The sequence below is a fragment of the Poromitra crassiceps genome (assembly GCF_964638095.1).
Source record: "Poromitra crassiceps genome assembly, chromosome: 12".
NCBI classification, from domain to species: Eukaryota; Metazoa; Chordata; class Actinopteri; order Beryciformes; family Melamphaidae; genus Poromitra; species Poromitra crassiceps.
In genome coordinates this window covers 4,131,578-4,142,638 of record NC_139632.1, presented here as the reverse complement: position 1 = coordinate 4,142,638, position 11,061 = coordinate 4,131,578, and the positions used below count along the sequence as shown (strand labels likewise).

Genomic DNA, 11,061 nt, shown 5'->3' with positions numbered 1-11,061 from the left:
GATTGTAGGTTTTTGGGGTGTCAGCCGGAGTTTAGTCTGACAATGTTGTGCACATTATTGATTGAATTAGATTCTAATTCACAATGAAAACGAACGTGAAATGATTAGAAAATGGTCGGGGGGCCACTCTGCAGCCTGTCGCGGGCCACATCTGGCCCCCGAGTCGCAAGTTGAGTATCACTGTCCTAGACTATGATCTCTTCTGGTCATTGAGGGCCAGTAAAGCCTGAGGAGCTAGGTGAGCCTTAATTGCTCTTGCACCCTTTGGAAAAAGAATAGCCGCCTAGCTAGCCAGCTAGAGAGAGAGAGCTAGAGAGAGAGAGAGACAGACAGACAGACAGACAGACAGACAGACAGACAGACAGACAGACCAACACAGTCTCACAGAAAATTGTATAATAGCAACGTTTTGGACCAACGTTGCTATTTTACAGACAGACAGACAGACAGACAGACGCACGCACGCACCCACGCACGCACGCACGCACGCACGCACGCACACACACACACACACACACACACACACACACACACACACACACACACACACACACACACACACACACACACGCGCGCCAAGAAGTCTGGTGGTCTCTCGGTTTAGACCTGTTTGTATTATAGGCTATTAAAATAATAGCAATGTGGGCTGCTTCAATCATATTTGTGTCTAAAACATAATATAATATAATATAATATAATATAATATAATATAATATAATATAATATAATATAATATAATATAATGGCTACTAGGCGTCATAGGTGTCATTATCATTGGGGACACGTCCCACCAGTTCCATCAGTTTAGGGAATGTCCGATTCTGCACTTTAACCTCCTATAAGCGATGCAATCAGCCAGCCTTCCCTTCAAGAGACGACATGTAAATGTGTGGCTCTTTTGGATAGGCTTGTCAACTCCAGCCAATAGGATTACCTTCTGGATCAAAACACACAGGCTGCCTGGCCAATAAGAATGCATTCAGGGTGGGACAAGCCACTGCAAGTGTAGGCTATCTGGTTTGTGTGAGAAGACGGCGGAGCAGAGCCATGAGCAGAGCCCATGAGCAGAGCATCCATGGCTAAGAGACACCAAAACTTTGATATTATTTCACAGGTTGTGGTTTCCATAGTGGCCAAAGGGGATCAAAATACATATCTTCAGCCTAATCATTTTGATAATACCGTTGATATATTGTAGACCTATGTTTTGTAGTCTATTTGTTTAAACAGCCAGCTGTGTCAACATATTGATACAGCATTAGTAGTAGTAGGCTATAGTGATTCCTTGAATCAGGACATTTCACAGGCACAGTAGTGTTCAGTGACCTAGAAAAATACAGCTGCCACTGAGGGAGATTAGATGAATCCCATCATTTGAAGTTATAGTTAGGCTACATTTTAATCCAATTAAAGCATGGATTCAGCATTATTATGGAAACAAACAATAAAGGAAAAAGGGGGCAATATAAATTGGATGACTGGCCGTTTTGGATGAGTCATATTATGACAATTTATTGACACAAAAAACATGTCAAAAGTCTTTCACTGCAACAGTGCAAGTCTTCTGGATATCATGGTAAACTAAAACGGAGACGAAAAAGACAAAAGGTGTAAAAAACAACAACAACGTAAAATTAAATAAAAAACAATCTAGACTGTGAAAATATTTAATAAAATAAATAAAAATAAATAAAAATTTGTAAAACCAAGGAAATTTCTCTAGCTGGCATTTCCATTTTTTTTTTTTTACTACTAGGACTCTCGCACGCATGCTCAATTCCTGGGTGGAGATTCCGGAGATGATGCGCCATGGCTGCAGTTATGGAAATCGCCCGCTTTGCAGGCTCCCAAAATTGTGACTAATCTCGCCTCACCAGCCTCTGGTTCCCATTACACTGACTTTAATTACACCTCTCGGCGTGGTTCCGGCGTAGACCCCGCCCAGCTTCAGCAGAACCAGAATTGTAAACCAGATATGTGCCACATTTTTATCGTTCCCCCGTTGAAACGCCGATTTCAGTTGTGTAGTTGTGTGTTTGAGTCACCTTGTGTTATCAGGCTCTAGCTAACTAATGTTAGCTACACGGAAGATTTTTCTAGCACGCATGTATCTGCTAACCGGATTCTGGTTCCTGCCATTGCGCATTGGTCATGCCCCAAGGTCCAGAAACCTCACTAACGACTCCAATCGTGACTGACACACAGACAAACAACGCCCACCCACCTAGGCGCCATTGTACAACTGTGCGCCATCGGCTCATACTACATCACAGTTGCTCGAGTGACATCACTGATGACATCACAACTGCCTGAGTGACATCACAGCAGACACCGCCCACCCACCTAGGCACCATTGTGCAACTGTGCGCCATCGGCTCATACACTGATGCAATTCAAGTGACATCACTGATGACATCACTTCCCTCACAAATCGTGACTGACACCGCCACAGACAGACACCACCACCACACAGACACCACTTAACTAATTAGATATCGGAAAGGTACCGAACCGTGAACCGTGACACCACTGCTGTGTGTGTGTGTGTGTGTGTGTGTGTGTGTGTGTGTGTGTGTGCGTGCATGTGTGCATGTAATTGAACAGTAGATATGTGTGTGTGTGTGTGGGGGGGGGGTGCTTAAATATTGTACTGTGTGGCTATTAAACTGGTCTAGTAAGTAAGTAAGTAAAATTTTATTTATATAGCACCCTTCCCAGCACGAATGCACAGAGTGCTTTACACATTAAAATAGCAACACAGAAATATAAGTGCAGGAATAATACAAGAAAAAGGCAAAAACATAAGAACATACACAGAGCATGAACAGGTAAAAACAATGGCTAGGAATGACTAAAAGGCCTGTCTAAACAGGTGGGTCTTTAATAGTTTTTTAAACGAGAGCTCAGAGCGAGCGGCTCTCAGATCAGGGGGGAGGGCATTCCAGAGCTTCGGGGCTGTCACTTCGAAGGCTCTGTCGCCTTTTGTTTTTAGCCTGGTCCTGGGCACGACCAGGAGCTCTTGGTTGGATGACCTCAGAGACCGGCTGGCTGCATAGGGGTGGATGAGGTCAGAGATATAGGCGGGGGCTTGGCCATGGAGGGATCTGAATGCAAATACAAGGATTTTGAAATGGATCCCGTGCTGTACCGGGAGCCAGTGCAGTGAGGCTAGGATGGGGGTGATATGGCATGACTTTTTTGACCTGGTGAGGAGTCTGGCAGCAGCATTTTGGATCAGCTGGAGTTTAACCACGGATGATTTATTGAGATATGAATAAAGGGAGTTACAGTAGTCTAGTCTAGATGAAATGAATGCATGGATGGATATTTCCAGTTCGGCATGTGAAACAATGGTCCGGAGTTTGGCAATATTTCTAAGGTGGAAGAAGCAGGTGCAGGTCACGGATTTTATGTGCTTGTCTAGGTGCATGGACTGGTCAAATATGACACCCAGGTTCCTCAGGTGAGGGCGCACGTTGTCCTTAAGGGACCCTAAGTGTGAGGCTATTTTTTTGGAGATGTTTTCGGCAGCTACAATCAGCACTTCCGTTTTTGTCGCATTTAATTGTAGGAAGTTGCTGCCCATCCAGTTTTGAATGGCGGACAGACACTCCAATAGGGTGCTCAGTTCCTCAATTTTATCGGGCTTAAACGAAAAATAGAGCTGGATATCGTCAGCAAAGCAGTGATAAGGTCTAATGATGTCTAATGATGGCCTCTAGTGGAGTTGGGGATACAAATTACTAAATGTGTGCATTGGATCCACTTCTATTAGTTACAGAAGCCTTGCAATATAATTGACTGATCAGCAGTGTTGGGCAAGTTACTTTCAAAATGTAATATACTACATATTACTAGTTAGTAATACGTTACTTTACAATATTACTTTCTATGTAGAGTAACTTGTTACTTATTTCGCTACTTTTGCATTACTTTTACCAAAACAACAGCAGCAGCAGAATGACATCGCCGCCCCAGAACCATCCCGAAAAATAATTTCAACCGCCTTGAAGTGTAAACAATCCAAAATTCTAAATGTTATTATTTTCCTTTGTTATTGTCATCTATAGTGGTTATTTGTATAAAAACACTGTTTGATTAGGAAATGATTGTATCTTTTTAAATATGTGCTTTGATTTAATAAAATGTAACTCAATTTGTAACTTGAGTTACTTGACAAAGTAACTGGTATAATATTACTGAAATCCTATAAGTAATAAGTTATATTACTGAGTTACTGCTAAAAGTAGATGTTACTTTTGTAATGAGTTACCCCCAACACTGCTGATCAGTATAGTCAGTCATGGGGTGGGTAGGGTGGGGGGATAGCTCAGTCAGAAGCCGACCCCTCAACCTCCAGCGCCCCCCCCCCCAAAAAAAACAAAACAAACAAACAAACAAACAAACAAACAAACAAACAAACAAACAAACAAACAAACAAACAAACAAACAAACAAACGTCCCTTTCCCACCAAAGTGACGCCTTGCCCCTTGCTGATAGCCTGCAAGGGGGGAAACAAATAATGCTCAACTCTGTGTGGAACAAATGCGCCCTCTGTTGGTCATATATTATTTGTAGTTGTCGTTTACCTCGCAGTCCCTTTTGATTGGTTAATTCTCTGAACTCACGGCCTGGTGACGCGAGGCTACAGCCAATCGAGTACAGTTGTGGTGAAAGGCGGTGGAAAACAAACAGCAGGCGAGCTCAGTCTCCTGTCGTCGTGCAGCAGCTGATTTCCTGGCTTCAGTCTGAGGTAGTGAGCAAATCACTTACTCCAGTACGGGCATTGCAACGTTGCCTTCTTAACGCGAGTTGCTGCTATTCACGCCGCTGCTTCTGTGTTACCACCAGCGCTCGCTTGCTAACTAGATAGATAGCAATAACGTTAGCTTGCTAGCTAGTTTGTTGACATTAGTTAGCGTTAGCTCAGCTAGCTGACACCATGCCTTGGAGCCAGTTAACGGCGGTGGGCTCTGTTGGTTGCGTTGCGCAGCAGGTTTGAGATCCATTGTTTACTGTGTGCAGAAACAATACTGCAGTAGCGTTAGACAATAAAAACGGTTAAGTACACTCGATGACCTCCTCCCCTGAATGACGCCATGATGACCTTCCTGACAGTAATATTACTCTACTCCAAGGCCTTCTGTTTTAATCATTGTAATATTTTCCTCCCTAGTTGTCAAACCCCGATGATTGTGCGCCGGTTCACTTATAGAGGAGTAATCAACTCTTACCTGTGTGGTCGCCTTAGAAACCCATGGGACTGTCAAGACATGGCTCGGCCCAGTTCAGGTATAGCTGGTTCTAAGTCCCGACTGTTCACATTCCCCATAATGCTTCATATCCACATCCTCATGCCTGCAGATGAATTGAGCATATTCACAGATCCATGATGTATTCTTGTTGTCATTATGTGCTTCTAGTTGCTGATCAAGGTATTATTGTCTGGTGTGTTTTGGTGCACGTGTCCAGATTTGGCAGCATTCAGGGAGATTTTCTCTAAGGCCAAGCACGTAGCCATCATCACTGGAGCAGGGGTGAGTGCTGAGAGCGGAGTCCCCACCTTCAGAGGAGCAGGGGGATACTGGAGGAAATGGCAAGCACAGGTAGGCTGCCCACCACCTCTCTCAGGTACCTCGAGTTGGTGCAATACACAATTTGTACATTTTGATTTGTAAGTCAAACAAATTAAGTGCAAACCTGTGGCACTGTGCTAGAGGGCTCACTACAGTTCATCGTTACCATCAAAGTCAGCTGTTGAGTCCACACTCAACAGCCTACAGTAGGATATCATTGAGGCTCCATCCAACTTGCCATTACTTCAGTATGTGAAACGAGAATTTTGATTGGCTAGTTTTCAGTCAGCTGACCAATTCAGAAAACACCAAGGTAAGAGTAAGAGGCTTCAAAAAGTGGAAATCAGGCTTCTGCACCAGTGGGGGAAAAAACAAGATGTCTGATTCTGTTACAATTTCATTGTATATACAATGAGGCGTAGTGGAGGTAGCGCTGTGTGGACAAGAGACTGTATTTAGGTATCCATCTTCTGTTATTTAACAATACTTTTAGTCTAGTATTTTATTTATAATTTTCCAACAAGCTAAAAAAAAATGCTGTGGGGAAAAAAGGAGGTTTCGCTATAATTAATTTGAGAAGGAAAATAACTTCCCTGTCTGCACAGATTAGTTGCTATGGTAACAGTCATGTTTTTCTCCTGTCCCCTCACTCCCTGTCAGGACCTGGCCACCCCAGGAGCCTTCTCTCACAACCCCTCGCGTGTCTGGGAGTTCTACCACTACCGCCGTGAGGTCATGCTCACTAAAAGTCCTAACCCCGCCCACCTGGCCATCGCCGAGTGTGAAGAGCGACTGAGCGAACAGGGACGTAAGGTCACCGTCATCACGCAGAACATCGACGAGCTCCACCGCCGCGCCGGATCCACAAACATCCTGGAGATTCACGGTAATCAGAACTTTAAAACATCTAACTGCCAGAATGTGAATCCGGATTGGACTCGTCGCTGAGCTATCTGAGCGCCACGATCTGCTTCAGCTTTCACTTCTTGGTCCGGAAAACATCATCGGTGCTTTTCCCTTATTCTCATTTTCTCGTAGTGCCGAGGGAAGGACTCTTTCTTTCCTCTCACGAGCTCTTTCATGTTTTTGTTTTTGAATCCAGGAAGTCTGTTCAAAACGCGCTGTATGAGCTGCGGTCATGAATCAGCCAATCACAATAGCCCCATCTGTCCTGCACTGGAGGGCAAAGGGTAAGAGCTTCATCTGGAGAGAAGTTTGGTGTTTCCGTATTGCTGTCCTCAATAGTATATTGTTATGATCAGCATAAGAGATGTTTCACTTTGGTATAACATTTATCATATTCCATTAGGGTGCACTTTGCCAGTTAACACAGCACATTTCAAATGCCAGACGTCAACCGTTAACTAGCACCTGGTATGCAGCTATGCATAGTAAAAAAGGAACATCTTACACGAAAGAGAAATATCACTTAGTGAAATATCACTCTCGAAAAGGTCATCACGGCCAAAGATATGTCTGGCCGACTGTAAGTTTGATCTACAGGAATGAGGAAAAACACACCATCAAACAACAAAATAGACCAAGAAATGCAAGGCACATCAGCAGTATCTATTTTTTGCAATGTTGAAAGGAAAACTTGGATGCTTTTTAACCAGCTTTTCATCATTACAGTGTCAGTAGTATAGACCCAGACAGAGATCCTGAAGCCACGCCCCAGACAGAAAGCATAAAAAAAACCTGCCCTTTTTTCACACTATATCCCGACGATTTCGGATGGATAGAAAGCTGGTTGAAAAGCGGCCAAGTTCTCTTTGAAGTGTTTTAGGGTGAACTTTGACTTTAAGTTTGTATTGTAACTCCGCCCCCTGGCTGTAGTGACATCTAACCTCTTAATCAAACTGTCTCCTCAGCGCTCCAGACCCCAAAACAAGCGATGCTGGGATCCCTGTGGAGGACCTGCCTAGGTGAGATGATGCAGACATACGTTCTCTGTCAGTACCGTAAATTCCGGACTATAAGACGCACCGGTCTATAAGCCGCGGGACCAAAATTGACTATTTTTTTCTTCTATAAGCCGCACCGGTCTATAAGCCGCGGGTGTTTTGATGTTTAATTACCATATGAAAGGGTTCGTGCACAGAGAGGAATGTCGGGAAAGCGATGGCTGTTTGGGGAAGCTCCCATTTATTAACATTTCAACAAAACAAAACAAAAGTCAGGTCACTAATCCCCAGACAAAATCACACAACAATAGGCTATATGTGCAGCAAACCTGTAACCAGAGAAGTCAAGTCACTAATCCTCGTCTTCCTCTTCTTCCTGCGTACTGAAACCACCAAAGTCCTCATCTTCAGTGTCGGAAACGAACAGGTTCAGGGTGGCTTCGTCAACCACTCTCCTCTCTCCTTCATTGTCACTCAAAACCAACGAACTCCTCTTCATCACTGTCGGCATCGAACAGCCTCTGAAGCCTCTGACGGCCCTCAGCGCCAGCTGTGGCGGCGTCATTCTCTTCATCCCGCAGCAGTCCAGCGTTTTGGAACCCGTTGGTGATTGTGGATGTTTTCACACTCCTATAATATTCCGTGCTGAGACAGTTCCTCCTGCTGCACCGTCCAACGCCTCACCATTGACTCATCGATGCCCAGGTTACGCGCGGCTGCTCTGTTTCCCTCTTTTAATGCGAGATTGACTGCTTTCAACTTGAAAGCTGCCTCGTGTGAATTTCTGCGTACCTTCCCCATGGTAAGTGAGAGTGTTGCTTCTACTGCTCGTTCTCATGCTGTCGAGAACGAGCAAAGCTTTTTTTTGGTGAAAGAATCCTCCAGGGCGCTTCTTGTTAACAGTCCGAGTGAGTGGCAGGTCGAACGTCAAAGGCACTTAATCCATATTTATGATCTGCTCCGGTTCGATGGAATATTCCTTGATCTTCCTTTGTGTGAATTCGCCGAAGTTTGTGATTTTCTCCTGGTAGTCGGGGGAGGGAGTTGATGGCCGAGTGGCCGTTTGCTTACCGTAATTACCATATGTAAGTGGTCACGCACAGAGGGGATTGTCGGGATGGCTGTTTGAGGAAGCTCCCATTTACCGTATTACCGTAACATTTCAACAAAACAACATAACACAACACCACCGTTGTTTATTTTTACAGTGCACACAGTGTCCGCGGTGTGGTGAAAAGAGGGCAAGAGAGGAAATTAAAACAGAAGTGGATTTATAGTTAGAAAGAGTGCTAAAAAAGAGAGATTTTATTTGTATTTTTTTTTTTTTTTCTGAAAAAATCCATAGATAAGACGCACCGTTATATAAGCCGCAGGGGCCAAAAAACGGGAAAAAAGCCGCGGCTTATAGTCCGGAATTTACGGTACTCTCTTTTGAAGTCGTTTGTTTTTAATTAAGTGTGTGTGTGTGTGTGTGTGTGTGTGTGTGTGTGTGTGTGTGTCTGTCAGGTGTGAACAGGTGCACTGTCACGGCCTCCTCAGACCAGCTGTGGTGTGGTTTGGAGAGACTCTTGACTCAGACATCCTCACCCATGTAGAGCAAGAGTTGGATAACTGTGACCTCTGCCTTGTGGTAAATGTGTGTGTGTGTGTGTGTGTGTGTGTGTGTGTGTGTGTGTGTGTGTGTGTGTGTGTGTGTGCGTGTGCGTGCGACGGCGTGCATGCGTGTGAGTGCGTGCGTGTGTGTGAGAGAGAGAGAGAGAAGTAGAGCACACTCCATTATAGTGTAGTCATGAATGATAACCAAAAATGTCAATGGTACGTCAGTACCGCTGCAAAACATTGAATCCAATATTGGACTTTATGAGCATTTGATACTTTCATCATGACTGTCGAGCTGAAATTCCTTGCGTTGTGTTTTAAATGTGTTATTGTGCTCTGCAGGTTGGCACTTCCTCCATTGTTTATCCCGCAGCCATGTTTGCCCCCCAAGTGGCAGCCAGAGGCGTCCCTGTGGCCGAGTTCAACATGGAAGATACACCGGCCACCATGCGCTTCAAGTGGGTCACACACACACACACACACACACACACACACACACACACACACACACACACACACACACACACATTAGTGCTGCACGAATTGGGGGAAAAGGTGCGATTAGCGATTATGGTGGACAATATTGCGATTGTGATTGCAATATAATAAACAAATGGTATCTAGGGATGTGCCGGCATGAGTTTTTGACGGTATGATAACCTTGGACAAAAATACCACGCTTTCACGTATCACAGACTAAAATACATGAAATATATTAAAAATACATTTGATTAATCGTGCAGGACTAACACACACACACACACACACACACACACACACACACACACACACACACACACACACACAGACACCTGATTAATTGATTTAGCTCACATGCACCGCCCCCAGAGAACAATCTGACTTGTATATTTGGTGTTGTGTGTGTTTGTGTGTTTTAGGTTCCACTTCCACGGCCCCTGTGGGACCACCTTACCTGCAGCACTGGCACGCCATGAGGCCGAGGGCCACTGAGAGGAGTATCAGCGATGACTCCCCCACAGGGCCTCAGGCGTGCATCAGCTCAGACTGTCTCACACTGGAGGGCTTTATGAGAACAAGTACCGTACCAGCATGATGGATCTGGAGAGGACTAGAAGTACTGTAGCACCGTGAGTGGAGAGAAGTGTGCAGGGTTTGCAAGAAACGAAATTGCTCAAAAAATAAGGGGAAAGGCCAACCATTTATGAGACAAATGGGGAACTATTTATTCAATTATCACTGATCAAAAGTAGGGCTGTGAATCTTCACTGGCCTCACGATTCGATTCGATTATGATTCAGAGGGCTACGATTCGATTCGATTACGATTATCGATGCATCTCGATGCATCTTAAATCGATGCATCACTTTTTTCCGCAATACATGATTTATTTTTTCTCACTTTCTTTTTTCTCACTGTGTGGCTACTTTTAAAATAAAAGTGCATTTGGAATTGCATTGTATTATGATCCATAATTAAAATAAACAACTGCATGTACTTCCATTATATTTTATTTGATTATTATTATTATTATTTATTTTTTTTAATAATCGATTTTTGACATTTGTGAATCGATGCAGAATCGTGCACGTCCGCATCGCGATGCATCTTATAATCAATTATTTTTGACACCCCTAATAAAAAGGTGCACAAAGGTTGTAGAAGGATAAATATGTCTATACAATACATGCACACTTGAGGCACTGTGTTTCAAGGTGCGCTCTTAACTCATGCAGCCATTTTGATCTCTGCAACTTGGGAGTTTGAATACATCGTTTACTCTTTGCATTTGGCTGTGGCTTGTTTATTGATCGAAATACAATGCATTTGTAATCAATAAACAAGTCACAGTACCAGTGGTAACAAGCTATTCCTAGTTTGTCATTAAAAGAGAGTGACTCGTTCCCAGTCGCACATCCCAGCCGTGAATTTCTATCTGCCTTCTCCCTCTTTCAAGTCTTCTGCTCCTCTCTCTCTCACTCTACAAGTCCCCATAGTCTGA

The 11,061-nt window shown here is 44.0% G+C and overlaps 1 protein-coding gene across 2 annotated transcripts; it reads left to right on the top strand.

The window, feature by feature from the left end:
- The first annotated feature begins 4,703 nt into the window (after nt 1-4,703).
- On the top strand, nt 4,704-10,557 carry sirt5 (sirtuin 5). Of its 2 annotated transcripts, XM_083647614.1 has the most exons (9): nt 4,704-4,754; nt 5,178-5,293; nt 5,474-5,607; nt 6,238-6,463; nt 6,680-6,767; nt 7,449-7,502; nt 8,988-9,111; nt 9,423-9,538; nt 9,980-10,557. In XM_083647614.1, the coding sequence occupies exons 2-9, from the start codon at nt 5,191-5,193 to the stop codon at nt 10,050-10,052; spliced, it is 918 nt and encodes a 305-aa protein (XP_083503740.1). In that variant the 5' UTR covers nt 4,704-4,754; nt 5,178-5,190; the 3' UTR covers nt 10,053-10,557. The 2 variants fall into 2 exon arrangements, with proteins under 2 accessions (XP_083503740.1, XP_083503741.1); XM_083647615.1 differs by lacking the exon at nt 8,988-9,111.
- The last annotated feature ends 504 nt before the right edge of the window (nt 10,558-11,061 follow it).